The sequence below is a fragment of the Rhinopithecus bieti genome, unplaced genomic scaffold (genome assembly GCF_001698545.2).
Source record: "Rhinopithecus bieti isolate Rb0 unplaced genomic scaffold, ASM169854v2 scaffold_2572, whole genome shotgun sequence".
In the NCBI taxonomy this organism is placed as follows: domain Eukaryota; kingdom Metazoa; phylum Chordata; class Mammalia; order Primates; family Cercopithecidae; genus Rhinopithecus; species Rhinopithecus bieti.
The window spans coordinates 83,124-99,897 of record NW_016804595.1 but is presented as its reverse complement, the minus strand read 5'-3'; the positions used below and the strand labels follow the sequence as shown (position 1 = coordinate 99,897).

The 16,774-nt window shown below is 36.3% G+C and overlaps 1 protein-coding gene across 1 annotated transcript in view; it reads left to right on the top strand.

Moving 5' to 3' along the window:
• Positions 1–16,774, top strand: part of DNAH7 (dynein axonemal heavy chain 7) — a 55,251-nt gene that overhangs the window by 14,159 nt on the left and 24,318 nt on the right. Inside the window, 3 exon segments of the mRNA XM_017869293.1 lie at positions 11,905–11,992; positions 13,353–13,533; positions 15,782–15,857. Of these exon segments, the coding sequence (XP_017724782.1) occupies positions 11,905–11,992; positions 13,353–13,533; positions 15,782–15,857 (345 nt within the window).

Here is a 16,774-nt window from a genome sequence, read left to right as displayed (position 1 = left end):
GAGTAGCTGGGACTACAGGCGCCCGCCACCTCGCCCAGCTAGTTTTTTGTATTTTTTAGTAGAGACGGGGGTTTCACTATGTTAGCCAGGATGGTCTCGATCTCCTGACCTCGTGATCCGCCTGTCTCGGCCTCCCAAAGTGCTGGGATTACAGGCTTGAGCCACCGTGCCCGGCCTGTCTTTAGTTCTTTAAGGAATCTCCATACTGTTTTCTATAGTGGTTGCAGTAGTTTACATTCCTATTAGCAGTGTAAAAGTGTTCCCTTTTCAACACATCCATGCCAACATCTATTATTTTTTGATTTTTAAGTAATGGCCATTCTTGCAGGTGTAAAGTGGTATTGCATTGTGGTTTTGATTTGCATTTCCCCGATAATTAGGGATGTTGAGCATTTTTTCGTATGTTTGTTGGCCATTTGTATATCTTGTTTTGAAAATTGTCTATTCATGTCTTTCGCCCACTTTTGATGGGATTTGTTTTTTTCTTCCTGATTTTTTGAGTTCCTTATAGATTCTGGATGTTAGTCCTCTGTCAGATGCATAGTTTGTGAATTTATTCTCCCACTCTGTGGGTTGTCTGTTTACTCTGCTGATTATTTATTTTACTGTGCAGAAGCTTTTTAGTTTAATTAGGTCCCATATATTTATCTTTGTTTTTGTTGCATGTACTTTTGGATTCTTGGTCATGAACTCTTTGCCTAAGGTAATATCCAGAAGTTTTTCTGATGTAATCTTCTAGAATTTTTATGGTTTCAGATCTTAGATTTAAGTCTTTGATCAATCTTGAGTTGATTTTTGTATAAGGTGAGAGATAACCATTATGTTTTGGCATGTGTTGTTGACGAGAACTCTATGTGACTTTATTTGTCATTATTTTGTTAGTAATCTTTGTTCTCTCTAAGTTTTTTTGGGGGGGAACATTTTATTTTCAAAGCCTCACAGTTAGGCTTTTTTCCCTCTTTTTTAAAAAAAGGCTTTATTGAGAGATAATTCACATACCACTAAATTAATCTGTGTAAAATGTAAAATTTAGTGAGTTTTAGTGAATTTCTGTAGTTGCACAACTTTCACCAAAATCCAGTTGTAGAATACTTTTGTCATTTACAAAAGTTTCCACTTGCCCATTTCAATTAATCCTCTTGCCCACTGGTTGCCCCAGGCAATCACTAGTCTTCTTTCTCTCTATACCTTTACCTTTTCTAAAATTTCATATAACTGCAATCATATATTTATTTCTGAGGTTTATTCATGGCATTTATTGTGTTTGGGTGTTGACTATTATGAATGATGCTGCTGTGAACATTTGCATGCATGTCTTCTTGTGAACATACATTTTCATTTCTCCTGGGCAGATAGCTGGGTATAGAATGAAGAGTTGTATAGTAGGTATATGTTCAACTTTTTAAGACGTGCTAAATTGTTTTCCAAGGTGCTGTACATTTTATATTCCTACAAACAACGTACGAAGAAGTGTCTAGTTTCTTTACCTTGCCCACACTTTGTTTTTATTTTATTTTGTTTTGACACTGTAGCCATTCTAGTAGATGTGTTGTATCTTATTATGGCTTTAAGTTGATTTCTCTAATGGCTAATATTGGGTATCATTTTTTGTGCTTGTTTGGCATTCATGTATCTTCTTTGATGAAGTGCCTATTTAAATATTTGGCCCATTTTTTATTGGGTAGTTTGCTGCTGGTCATTTCTTTATACATTTCCTTTACAAGCCCATTTCAGATATCTTTTGCAGATATTATCTCCCAGTTTGTGCCTTAGCTTTTCACACTATTGGTACATAATAATTTTATGTATTTATGGGATACATGTAATATTTCAATATAGGTATACATATATTGAAAATCAGGGTAATTGGGATATCTGTCCCCTCAAATATTATTTCTTTGTGCAGATAACTGTTTGATATACTTATTTTTTTTATTTTGAATATATATCCAGCAATAGGATTTCTGGATCATATAGTGTTCTGTAATTACTTTTGCAGCAACCTAATAATTCTATGTTTACTTTTTAAAGGAACTTCCATACTGTTTTCTCTATTGGCTGTACTAATTTACATTCCCACCAGCAATGTGTGTGAATTCTCTTTCTCTACATGCTTGCCCACGTCTGTTATTTTTTGTCTTTTTGGTAATAGCCATTTTAACTGAGGTAAGATAATATCTCATTGTGGTTTTGCTTTGCATGTCCCTGATGATTAGAGATGTTAAGCAGGTTTTCACACATCTGTTGGCCATTTGTATGCCTTCTTTGGAGAAATATCTATTCAGATCATTTGCCAATTTTTAATCAAATCATTATTATTATTATTATTTGTTGAGTTGAGTTCCTTATATATTCTGGTTATTAATCCCTTATTCCTTGTCTATGCATAGTTTGCAAATATTTTCTCCCATTCTGTGGGTTGTCTCTTCATTCTGTTGTTTCTTTTGCTATGCATACATTTTTAGCTTGATATAATCTTGTTTTTTCTTTTGTTGCTTATGCTTTTGAGGTCTTACCCCAAAAAACCTTTGCCCAGACCAATCTCCTGAAGCATTTTAACAATGTTTTCTTCTAGTACTTTCATAGTTTCAGGTCTTAGATTGAAGTCTTTAATCCATTTTCATTTAATTTTTGTAGATGGTGAGAGATAGGGGTCTAGTTTTATTCTTCTGCATATGGATACTCAGTTTCCCCAGCACCGTTTATTGAAGAGGCTGTCCTTTCCTCAATGTATGTTCTTGGCACCTTTGTCAAAAATGAGTTAAATATAAATGCATGGATTTATTTATGCTTTCTCTATTCTTTTTCATAGGTCTAAGTGTCTGTTTTTATGTCAGCATTATGCTGTGTTGGTTACTATAGCTTTGTACTATATTTTGAAGTTTGGTAGTGTGACTCTTCCATTTTTGGTCTTGTTGTTGTTGTTGTTGTTGTTAAGGATTAGGGCTATTTGGGGTCTTTTGTGGTTCCATATAAATTTTAGGATTTTTTTTCTGTGTCTGTGAAGAGTGTTATTGGTATTTTGATAGAGAGTATATTGAATGTATAGATTGCTTTGGGCAGTATGGCCATTTTAACAATAGTAATTTTTCCAATCCCTGATTGCTTTGCATTTTCTTTCTTTTCTTTTTTTTTTTTTTAAGACGGAGTCTCGCTCTGTTGCCCAGGTTGGAGTGTAGTGGCTGGATCTCAGCTCACTGCAAGCTCCGCCTCCCGGGTTTATGCCATTCTCCTGCCTCAGCCTCCCAAGTAGCTGGGACTACAGGCGCCCGCCACCTCGCCCTGCTAGTTTTTTTTGTATTTTTTAGTAGAGACGGGGTTTCACCATGTTAGCCAGGATGGTCTCGATTTCCTGACCTCATGATCCACCCGTCTTGGCCTCCCAAAGTGCTGGAATTACAGGCTTGAGCCACCGTGCCTGGCCTGCTTTGCATTTTTTAATGGATTTTCTTCTATTTGTTTTTTTCAGTGTTTCATATTTTTCATTGTGGATATCTTTCACTTTTTGATTAAATTTCTTCCTAGGTAATTAGTTTCTTAGCTGTTATAAATTGGATTGCTTTCTTTTTCTGAATGTTTGCTATTGGTGTATTGAAATGCTCCTGAGTTTTGTATGTTGATTATGTATCTTGCAACTTTGCTGAATTCATTTATTAGTTCTAACAATTTTTGGGTGGAGTCCTGTTTTTTCTTTCTAAATACAAGATCATGTCATTTGCAAACAAGAACAATTTGACTTCTACCTTTCCAATTAGGATGCCCTTTCTTTATCTTGTGTAATTGCTGTGGCTAAGACTTCTGGTACAATGTTGAATAAAAGTGGTGAAAGTGGCAACCTTGTCTTGTTCCAGATCTTAGAGAAAACTGTTTTAATTCATCCCCATTTAGTATGATGAAAGCTGCGGATTTGTCATATATAGTCTTTATTGTTTTGTGGTATGTTCCTTCTGTACCAAGGTTGTTGAGAGTTTTTTCATGAGGGCATGTTGAATTTTATCAAATGCCTTTTCCACATCTATTAAGGTGATTGTATGGTTTCTCTTTCTTTGGTTGATGTGGTGTATCAGATATATTGATTTATGAATGTTGAACCATCCTTACATTTCTAGAATAAATCCCCCTTGATTTTGGTATATTATCTTTTTGATGTATTATTGGATTTGGTTTTAGTATTTTGGTGAGGATTTTTATGTCTCTGTTCATTAGGAATATTGACCTGTAGTTTTCTCCTTTTGTTGTATCCTTATCTGGTTTTCGTATCAAGGTAATGCTTGCCTTGTAGAATGAGTTAGGAAAAATTCCTTTCTCTTCAAGTTTTTGGAATAGTTTGAGAAGAATTGGTGTTAGTACTTTAAAATTTTCATAAAATTCAGCAGTAAAGTTAACCACTGTTGGGCTTTTCTTTTTGGGGAGACTTTTTATTACTGATTCAATCTCATTACTCATTGTTTGTCTATGCAGATTTTCTATTTCTTCCCTGGTTCAATATTGGTAGGTTATATGTGTCTAGGGATGTGTCTATTTTTTCTAGGTTTTTGAATTTATTGTTTTGTAGTTGTCAATCATAATAGTCTCTAATGATTTTTTCTTAGTCTAGTTAGTGGTTTGTCAATTTTATTTAGCTTCTTAAAAAACTAAATTTTAAAAACTTTTTTTGTCTCTCTTCTTTTTTTTTCTTTTGAAGCAGAATCTCATTCTGTTGAGTACAGTGATGTAACCTAGGCTCACTTCAACCTCCACCTCCCGGGTTCAAGTGCTTCTCATGCCTCAACCTCCTAAGTAGCTGAGATTACAGGCACACACCACTACCCCCAGCTAATTTTTCTGATTTTTTGTAGAAACAGGGTTTTGCCATGTTGGCCAGGCTGGTCTCTAACTCCCGGCCTCAAGTGATCCAGCTGCCTTGGCTTCCCAAAGTGCTGGGATTACGAGCATGAACCACTGCACCTAGATTGTGGTCTCTTTGATTTAGTTCTACTCTGGTCTTTATTATTTCTTCTACTAATTTTGGATTTGATTTGCTCTTGCTTTTCCATTTCCTTAAGGTATGTTTTTATGTTATTTGAAATCTGTTTTTTATGGGTTTCTTACTGTAAAACTTCCCTTTTAGCATTGCTTTTGCTGTATTCCATAGGTTTTGGTATACTATGTTTTCATTTTTATTTGTTTCAAGAAGTTTTTTATTTCCATCTTAATTTTTTCATTGATCCAATGGTTCTTCATGAGCTTGGTATTTAATGTCCCTGTATTTGTACTGTTTCTAAAGTTCTTCTTGCTATTGGTTTCTGGTTTTACTTCATTGTATCTGATTTGATTTTTTTACATTTACTGAGACTTGTTTTGTGGCTTAACATGTGTTCTAACCTGGAGTATGTTCCATGCACTGATCAGAAGAATGCATATTTTGTAGCTGTTGAAAGGAACATTTGGTAAATGTCTATTAGGTCCATTTGGTCTATAGTGCAGTTTAGGTTCAGTGTTTCTTTGTTGATTTACTGTCTAGATGATCTGTCCAATGCTGAAAATGGGGAATTAAAGTTCTTTTCTATTATTGTGTTGGGGTCTATGTCTCTCCTTAACTTTAATAATATTTTATTTATGTATCTGAATGCTCCAGTATTGAGTGGGTATATATTTATAATTAGATCTACTTGGTGAATTGATCCCTTTTCATTATATAATGACCTCCTTTATCTCTTTTTGTGTTTTTTGACTTAAAGTCTATTTTGTCTGATAGAAGTATAGTTACTACTTCATCTGTAAAGACACACATAGACTAAAAGTGAAGATATACCATGCAAATTCCAAATCTGTTTTTGGTTCCCATTTGCATGGAATATCTTCACTTTTAGTCTATATGTGTGCCTTTACAGGTGAAATGAGTTCCTTGTCAGCAGCATATAGTTGGGTTTTGTTTTTTTAATCAACTCAGCAGGTCTGCATCTTTTAATTAGGGGAATTTTAACTGTTTATATATATTAAAGGTTGTTATTAATAGGTGAGGGCTTACTCCTGTCATTTTAATGATTGTTTTCTGCTTGTTTTATATGGCCTTCGTTCTTGTCTTACTGCTTACCTTTGTGATTTTGTGTTCTTCTTTAGTAATAATGCTCCATTCCTTTTTCTCATTTGTGTATCTGCTCTTCTAGTGAATTTTATGCTTTAGTGTGTTTTCACAATGGTAGATGTCATGCTTTTGCTTCCAGATACGGGTCTCTCTTAACCATATCATATAGGACCTGTTTAGTGGTGAATTTGCTCAGTTTTTATTTGTTAGGGATAGTCCTTATTTCTCCTTACTTCTGAAGCATAGCTTTGCTAAGTATAGTATTCTTGGTTGACTTTTTTTTTGTTTCTTTTAGCACTCTGAAAATATAGTCTCATTCTATCTTGGTCTCTAAGGTTTCTGCTGATAAATATGCTGTTTTTCTGTTGACAATTCCCTTATATGTCACTTGACAAGAAAATTTTACAACAAGTTTTCTTGTGCTGTTTTTAGAACTCTTTGACTTTTGACAGATTAACTATATATGTTGTGTCTCAGAGAGGAACTTTTTGGATTGAATCTATTTGAGGATCTTTCTGAGTTTTGTATTTCTAGATGTTTACATCTCTTCTAAGACTTTGGAAGTTTTCAGTTATTATTTCATTAAATTAATTTTCTATGCATTTCCCCATCTTTTCTCCTTCTGCAACTTGCCAAATTTCAATATTTGCTTGATGGTGTCCCATATGCCCCTCAGGCTTTCTTCATTCTTTTTGATTCATTTTTTTTTTTTTTTTTTTTTTTTTTTTTTTTTTTTTTTTTTTTTTTGTCTCAATGGGTTATTTCAGAATACCTGTCTTCAAGTTAAAAAATTCTTTCTTCTACTTGATCTAGTCCATTGTGGAAACTCCTGATTTTATTTTTTATTTTGTCCATTGAATTATTCAGTTTCAGGATTTCTGTTTGATTCTTTTTTTGTGATATCTATCTCTTCATTAAATTTCTAATTCAGATTATGAGTTTTTCTGATTTGTTTGTATTGTTTTATGTGTTCTCTTGTATCTTGCTGAGTTTTCTTGAGATCGTTATTTTGAATTTCTTTTCAGGCGCTTTTTAGATTTCCTTTTCTTTGGGGCCTATTGGTAGAGAATTATTGTGTTCCTTTGCAGGATCAAGGTTTGATTTTTTCCATGTTTCTGTTGTCCTTATGTTGATGTCTGTGCATCTGCTGTAACTGTCACTTCTACCAATTTTATGAAGTAGCTTCCATAGGAAAATACTTTTCTTGTGAATGTATCAATATGTTAACTGGGTAGAGTGCTTTGGCTTTGGTTTTGGGTGGACACCATAGTGTAATGTTCATATGATTACTTTGATTGTATTTGATATCAATGGTGTCTGCAAATTAGTTAGTGGCTATGCTGTGGGTGTTTGTGGAGGCTATGATGAGGCTTTGCTAAGCACAGGGACACCAGGTAGGCTAGTCCTTAGGTCCCTAGGTGGTGCATGGCAGCACTGGCAGGGGATGTGGTATGACTCATGGAGGGTGGTATCTGGGTCCCAGGAGGGGTGTGTGGGTGCTGGCAATGGTGGCAGTGGACCAGGTGGACTGGTTCTTGGTTTCCTGGGTGGCATGCATGGGCACTGGCAGTGTTGAGCCCTGGGAAGGCAGTCCTTAGGTCTCTAGGCAGAGCATGTGGGCACTAGTAGGCAAGGAGATCTGCTCTTTAGGACCCAGACGGGTTGCACAGATGCCAGCAATAGCGAAGGCAGGTTGGTCCTTGAGTGCTAGAGTGGATCACACCCAGATTATTGGCCAGCTTGAAAGTTCCAGGGTGGGGCAGGTGGGCGCTGGCAGTGTCAGCAGTGAGGTGGGCAGGCTGGTCCCTGGACCCCCAGGTGGGACACACAGTGGCCCTGCTGACGAGGGGGCAGGGTCATTGTTGGTGGCATTGGCCCCAGGTAGACTGCTCTTAGGCTCTGGGGAGTATACACTTTGGTTCCCAATACCCTGGGGGAAGCCTCCTTGATGTGCTGGACTGCCTCTTCCTTGAGTAGTAGGACACTGCATGAACTTGGGTGCTGGTGCTGTGGCTGCCCACTGGGTTCAGCCGATGCCATGCTATTGTAGCCCTCTGGGTGGATGTAGGGGGATGTCAGTGGGGCCTTAAGAACGTGGAGGCCAGACACGATCACTCATGCCTGTAATCCCAGAACTTTGAGAGGCCAAGGCAGGCAGATCACCTGAGGTCAGGAGTTCGAGACCAGCCTGGCCTACATGGTAAAACCCTGTCCCTACTAAAAATACAAAAAAAATTAGCTGGGCATGGTGGTGGGCGCCTGTAGTCCCAGCTACTTGGGAGGCTGAGGCAGGAGAATTGCTTGAACTTGGGAGGTGGAGGTTTAAGTGAGCTGAGATCACGCTATTGCACTCCAGCATGGGCAACAAGAGTGAAACTCTGTCTGGAAAAAAAATAAAAGAGTGTAGAGATGTAGGTACTATTGTGCCCTGGGCAAGGTGTAATCCTGTGGTGTTGGCTGTGGTCTCAAAATGGTGCAGTGCTATAGCAGCTTGGGTTCCAGAAATGGGATTTAGCCTGAGTTCCCTCTCTGGAACAATGCAGTTGTGGGTGCTCCATGCAGTACCCTATACTAGGCTCAGGGATCCTGAGAGCCAACAGGCTTTTCTGTATCTAGGACTGCAGGTTTCTTTGGTGGAAATGTGGACAGCTGGGAAATATCTCACTTACATTTTTCCTGCAATGGAGCATTCCTCCTGGCTGTGGGCTGAACTGGCCTACTGCCCTACTTTCCTCTCTACATTGTCATCTTGAGCTTTCCATGTCTCAGAGGGTCCCTATTTATTCTCTGCTGGATTCCAGTGTTCTCCCCTAGATGCTCTACTTGATGTGTGCTTATGTACTTGCTGTTTTGGTCCTTCTTTATAGAGAAGACGGGCACTGGATGCCTCTCTTCAGCTACTTCACACAATCATCCTTGAGAGCAGTTTGGCAGTAAACATGACAGTCTTCTGTCATCCTCTCTTCTCCTTTGTTCATTCAGTTTTCTTCCTTCAACAAATCCAAAGTGCCTTAGAGGTGGTGGAAAGACCCATCAGACTTAATACAGTAGAAGGTGATGCAACAGTAGTTGCAGGTTATATCAATGTTTTTTGAAAAGAAAAAGTTTTACATTTTGTTAAGATATAATTTATCAATTTTCCTTTTGTTGTTCATACTTTTGGAGTTATATAAGAGTCTTTTCCTAATACAAATTCTCAAAGATTTCCTCCTATATTTTCTTCTGGAAGCCTTATAGGTTTTTTTGAGATGGAGTCTTGCTTTGTCACCCAGGTTGGAGTGCAGTGGCGTGATCTTGGCTCACTGCAACCTCCGCCTCCCAGGTTCAAGCGTTTTTCCTGCCTCAGCCTCTTAAGCACATGGGATTGAGGATTTGCACTCCCACAACCAGCTAATTTTTGTATTTCAGTAGAGATGGGGTTTCCCCATGTTGGTCATGCTGGTCTCAAACTCCTGACCTTGGGTGATCCACTTGCCTTGGCCTCCCAAAGTGCTAAGATTACAGGCATGAGCCACTGTGCCTGGCTTAGGTTTTTAAAAATAATTTTAACTCTTGCATTTATATACATGATACATTTCAACTTCATTTTTGTCTATGGTGTGAGGTATGGTTTGAGGTTCAATTTTTTTGGCATATAAATGTTCAAATGTTTCAACCCCTAATCCCTTGAATTACCTTGGCATACTTGTGGAAAATAATTTGACCATATATGAGGGGCTATTTTTGTTCCATTGATCTATGTGTTTATTTTTACACCAGTACCATACTTGTCTTGATTACTTTAGCTTCATAGTAAGTTTTGAAATTAGATAGTTTAAACCCTCAAAATTTATTCTTCTTTTCAAAATTGTTTTGAGTATTTTAGGTCTTTTGCATTTCTACGTACATTTAGAGATCAGCTTTCAGATTTTGTAAAGGAAAAATGCGTACTGGGATTTAGAAAGCATTGCATTGAGTCTATGAATCAATTTTTGGAGAATTGTCATTTCAATAATATTGAGTTGCCTAGTCCATGAACATGTTATTTCTCTCCACTTATTTAGATCTTCAGTTGCTCTCAGCACTTTTCATATATTTGTGTGTAGAAATCTTGCCCTTCTTTTAAAATGTAATCCCACTAAAATTTTATTGTGAATGAAATTATTGAATTTTATTTTCTGGTTGTTCTTCGCCAGTATATAGAAAATCAATTGATTTTGCTTGTTGACCTTACATTTTGAGACCTTACTAAACTTACTTATTTTAGAGCTTTTAAAAGTTCCTTAGAATTTCCTATACATACGATCATGCTGTATGCAAGTAAAACAATTTTACATCTTCATTTCCAACTTGGATGCTTTTCTTTTATATTCTTTTGCACTTATTAGGTCTTTTGATATATTATTGAAAAGAATTGGTGAGAGTGGAATTCTTAGTCTAAGGGAGAAAGCATTCAGATTTTCACATTAATGTGAAATGTTAGTTGTAGGTTTTTAAGACACTTTGTGGAGAAAAGGAACCCTTGTACACTCTTGATGGGAATGTAAATTAGTACAGCCATTATGGAAAACTGTACAAATATTCATCAAAAAACTAATAATAGGATTACCATATGATCTAGCAATCTCATTTTTGGGTAGTCACCCAAAAGATTTGAAATTAGTATGTTCAAGAGATATCTGCATGCCCATGTTCATTTCAACACTGTTTATAATAGCTGAGTTATGTAATCAACCTGACTGTCCATCCGCAGGTGAATGAATCCGCAGATGTTTGTAGTTAGAATATCAACCCTTTTCTCTCCATGTACTAAATACTTTGAGGATTTCTACTACTTTCATACTTGCATTCCCTCACTTAACAAACATTTATTGAGCACTAGCTATGTATTGAATTAAACTGAGACATTACCCAAAGCCTTGACTCTTTTATCTTGTCCATATAATTGAAAAGAATATGTACAATTCACAAAACACTGGATTCCTGCATTTGCAAAAGATAAATAAGTTAGAAGATCTCTTCTGGGTACCCACTTTGGTATGGTATCTCAGATATACTCAATAAACCTCGAGTCTTCCCTCACTGGGCAGTTAGTGGGAAGGTGTATTTAGTTATACAACATCAGTGATCTGTATCCATCTTAGGTGAAGTTGAGATCCAGAGAATGATACAGTCAATTATAAAGAGGTAGAGCTATCCCAGAACAACTTATTTTTCTGAAAATGTGAACTATGCCTTTCTGCCCAGTGTAGCCCCAGAGCATGTCACACAATGTGACTCATCTTTGGCATATATTTTGAATTGAATTATAGTTAGAAACATTATTGTGTTATATGAACACATACCGAATAATAAATACATAGGCACATAAGAGCTTCCATGTCACTGATTGCTAACTTGTATGTCTATAGAAATCTGAGAAATGGCCTTTTGAAGAATGTGTCTGTGTCTTCTGCAAAACTGTGTTTAAAGTACTTTCCATCAATGCTCTTTTTAAAACTCATATTTATAAATAACCATGCATATTTTAGGAATAATGCAAGAGTGTTCCTTTATAAGTTCAAAGAAGAGAGAGCTTGATTCTTGAGTAACGAGAAAGAATAAGTAAAGGCCATCGAGAAGGGTGTGATTTCTGAATAGGTCTTGCAAATAACTTCCAATATAATTGTCTCTCTATGAATAAAGTATTTGGAGAGGAATATAGCACCAAACAAATACGTATACTGTTTGTGAAATGTTCAACAATTCATTTTTCCTTATGATTTAATAGAAAATAGTCCTGGTATTCTTATATCCATTGTTTTGTGTTCTAACTGTCCATTATCTGCTTTTGAATAATGTGTTTATCGTTTTCTTAGGCAACAAGGTGCTGACTTAGACTCAGCTGTCCCTGATGGAAGTACAATTCCAAAACCGACCACTTCTGCTATAGAGAAAGACATCTTGGTAACAGGCCATTTCTTTTGTCAGTATAATTGAAAATGAAAGAAACACTTGAAGATAATTTTATACTTTTGAGAACACTCTGTGCTCCTCCTTTGTGAAACTCTGTGGACATAGGAATAAATACAGAGTCCTATAAAAAGGCTCTGTGGGATTTATAGAATAAATCATTCTCTCCCTTGCTACCCAAGACCACAGTTTAAAAAAGTTTCAAATCTATCTGCTCTCCATATTAAAACCAGCCTCGGTCATGTATAGCTTCATGTGCCTTAATTTTTTTATGAGAAATTGTCCTATATAATTATATAATGTATATTTTACAAGGCATATTAACTTACTTTAGAAATAGTAATTATTCAAGTATTTTAAATACATAATAATTTTTAAAGATGTAAATATCAAAGACTTAACACTGCTAATTAAAAGATATTTTGACGTTTAAATTTTTTCTAATAAGTGACATGTAAAAATTTGTGAACAGATATTGAAGTTAAATGTTCATTATTATAGAAATAATAACTTGTTTTAAAATGAATATTTTATGAGCATGTCCAATAGCAGCTATAAAATTATGTATGGAATATTAATAGGCCCGTTGGAAATGTCCTAAAGATCATGTATATTTCGCGAATGCAAATATATAGAGATATGATTTGCGCCTTTACAAAGCTTTTAAGATCTCTTCTGCAGCATAGGCCGCGGCGCGGTGGCTCAAAAGGGGCCCTGTAAATTTTCCCAGGCACTTTGGGAGGCCGCTACGGGTGGAATCGCGGAGGTCAGGCAGGATCGAGACCAACTAGCTAACACGCAAAACCCCGTCTTACTAAAAAATGACAAAAAACCTAGCGCGCGAGGGGTGGCGGGGCGTCCTGCTCAGTCCCAAGCCTACTGAGGCTGAGGCAGGAGAATGCCCGTAAACTCCGGAGGCGAGCTTGCAGTGAGCTGAGATCCGGCCCACTGACACTCAGCCTGGGCGACAGAGCGAGACTCCGTCTCAAAAAAAAAAAAAAAAAAAAAATCTCTTCTGATAATAATAAAAGGACAAAAACTAACAACACATTCAAAAAATTTACAAAACACTAATTCAGCATGGACTCAATGTTAAGTACATCATATATTTGGTAATATAACTTGATGTTTTACAGTATAGTTATAAACTGAGATAAGAGTTTTAGTTTTCATGAAAATACACATTTGTAACATTTAGGAGATATCAAATAATGCCTGTGTGAATTGTACCAAATACTTTTTTATCCTTTATAAATACTTTGTTCTAAAACTTGAATTTTGCTCAGTAGTTTTATTTTTGATAAACATACTTCTTTTGTTATACATTTACATTTTTCTTATCTTCTTTTTGTAGAGATATTACTATTATATTCACCATGGAATTGATACAGACCATGTAGCCCCGATGGAAGATTCTTGGCTAGAACATGTACTGGGTTTAGTTCCACAACATCTGAAAGTCTTCACTGACAGCATAGCTACATTATCTGATGAAATGAGAGAGGATTATCTTCTTAGTGTAAAGAAATCCATAGGTAAATTGGTATTATGCTTTGATTTTTAATTTGAATATGTGTCTCATTAAAGATAATTTTGTATGTTTTGTATTAAAATTAATACCTATACTTGAAACTATTCACAATATTATAATTATGCCATTTCTTATATTGCTGTTATATTACTTAAGATCTTAGGCAAATTCATTAATGAGGTATTACAAAAAATAATTCTATTTCTATTTGTAGAGATATATCCCCACCACAAAGGATAGCACTGAAGAAAATTATAAAGTATTAATTTCAAGCCCTGAAGATATTTTGGGAGCATCTAATTTATTCAAGGCATTAGGCATTTAGGAGATAACCTCTCCCTTTAAGATGGTCTCTTCATTCCAGGATCTTTTGGTGTAGACATGAGACAAGACATACATATTTAAATAATTACCTAAAAGTGTAAGCATTAACAATGAACATTAATATTACTGATGTCATAAATTAGAATGTGATTAATAAAAAGTTGTTGCAGTAGCCCAAAGGTTGACAAACTATAGCTCACAGGCAAATCTGGCCACTGCCTGTTTTCATAAATAAAGTTTTATTGGAACATAACCACACTAATTCATTTGCATGTTGTCTATAAGTCTGGCTGCTTTTGAGCTACAAGAGCAAAATTGAGCAGTTGTGACAGAGGCCTTGTAGCCCACAAAGTTGAAAATAGTTACAGTCTAACCCTTTACATAAATAATTTGTTGACCCATGGTACAAATAGATCCTAAGGCTGACTGATTATCAGAACCATTTTAAAAATACTGACTTCTGGCCCCAGCTGAATTAAAATCCTTGGTGGCAGGGCCTTGGAATCTGTACTTTTTAAAAAGCATCTCCAGTTGGTTGTGATAGTAAACATAGTATGACAGATGCTGTGTTCAAAGTTGGAGAAATAATAATGCTTTGGAGTAATGTGTGGGACCCTTCTTGGTGGAGGACATTCATTGTATTTGTGACTTCTGTGGAGTATCCTGGTAATATAAAAATAAAGAGCCTAATCCCTGCCCTCAGAGTTCATAGTGTAATGAGGGAGATAGACAAATAACTAAATAATACAGCAAAGTAGTAAGTCCAAAGAGGAGAGAAACAGAAGATACACTGTAAGGGAGAAGAGGTCATCTCTGACTTGTGAGGAAGGACTCTGGAGGAGCCTAAACTAAGTTTTGAAGGATGAGCAACAGTCAGGCAGGAACATGCTTGGCCTAGGAAATGGTGTGAATGATAGCAGATGTGCATGAGAGCCTCTTCGGGGCTTGTAAGCAGTTCTGAAGCCAAAGCATAGGCTGCATTTGGGGAACGGGATAGAATCTGAAGGGCCTTATATGCCTTTTTAGAGCACTTAAAGGTAAAGGAGAGTCTCTGAAGGAGTGTAGGGAAGGGGGTAATACATATGATTTGCATATTAGAGCATCTTGAAAGACAGGCAGAAGAATTAGAATTAAATGTGAATTAAAGACCGTAGAAGACAGAAGCGAGATAGCTGACTTTACTGATTTTGTAACAAGGCTGTTTTATGCTCTTCTGCAGCTTAAAAGAGAACAAAGCAGTACTGTTGTCCCTTGGTATCCATAGGAGATTGGTTCCAGGACACTCCCCTCCCCAACAGATACCAAAATCTGCAGATGCTCAAGTCTCTGTTATAAAATGGCATGGTATTTGCATATAACCTATGTACATCCTCCCGTATGCTTTAAATCATCTCCAGATTTCTTATACCACCTCATACAATGTACATGCTATGTAAGTCGTCGTTACACTGTGTATTTTTGTGTCATTTTTTATTGTTGTCTGTTATTTTTTCTGAATATTTTTGATTCATGGTTGGTTGAATCCGTGGGTGCAGAACCTGCAGATGGAGAGGGCCAACTGTACGTACCTTTTCTCAGTGAAATAGAACTACTACTACTACCCTGTATTGTTGACCTTCAATTCAACAAGAATATTTCTGATGGAATAGCTATAAAGGAAAATGTAATATTAGGAGCAAGTATTCCTTTCAAATGAAAGAGGAGGGACACATTCTGTTAAGAAAGGGAACATATATCCTCAAAGACACAGACATGATACATTTTCTTGTAAGATTTTAAAATTTTTCTTCTGTTCATAAATGCTCATTATTAAGCAACTTTAATATAATTTAAACAGTTAATTTTAATAGAACTAGCATTGCAATTGCTTGGAAATATACTACAGTTAATATAAGGTTATCTATCAGAATTTTAAAATTTTCTTTTAGTTGATTTCGTTTTAAAAGATCCTCGAGAGAAAGAAGATGATAAGAAGACAGACGAACTTCCAGCCCATCGTGCTGAGTAAGTGATCAGATTTCTCTAAAAATGTTGATTATGTGACCATTTCTGTATATGTTTATATATTTATACACCGATTATATTTTCTTGAATGTATGTTTATAATTTATATATAAATAAATGTATGTGTGTATGTATATATTTCATATACAGGCATGCCTCATCTTATTGCACTTTGCTTTATTGCACTTCACAGCTACTGTGTTTTTTGCAAATAGGAGGTTTGTGAGGTTTTTTTGGAGCTGAAGGTCTTTGTCAGACAAGTCTATTGGTATCATTTTTCTAATAGCCTGTGCTCACTTTGTGTCTGTCAGTTTTGGTAATTCTTACAATATTTTAAGCTTTTTCCATTATTATTGTATCTGTTATGGTGATCCGTGATCAGTAATCTTTGATGTTACTGTTATAATTGTCTTGGAAAGCTACAAACTGCACCCGTGTAAGATGGCAAACGATGTCAATAAATGTCGTGTGTGTTCTGACTCCTCCACCAACCAGTCACTCCCCCATTTCTCTTTCTCTCCTAAGGCCTCCCTAATTCCCTGAGACAGAACAATATTGAAATTAGGCCAAGTAACCCACGATGGCCTCTGAGTCGCATATCTGTCACTTTAAATCAAAAGCTAGAAATGATTAAGCTTAGTGAGGAAGACATGTTGGAAGCCAAAATAGGCCAAAGCTATGCCTCTTGTACCAGTTAGCCAGGTTGTGAATGCAAAGGAAATTTAAAGCGCTACTCCAGTGAACACATGACCGACAAGAAAGTGAAACAGCCTTATTGCAGATATGGAGGAAATGGTCTGGAAGAAGATCAAACCAGCCATGATATTTCCTTAAGCCAGAGCCTAATCCAGAGCAAAGCCCTAACTCTCTTCAGTTCTGTGAAGGCTGAGAGAGGTAAGGAAGCTGCAGAAGAAATG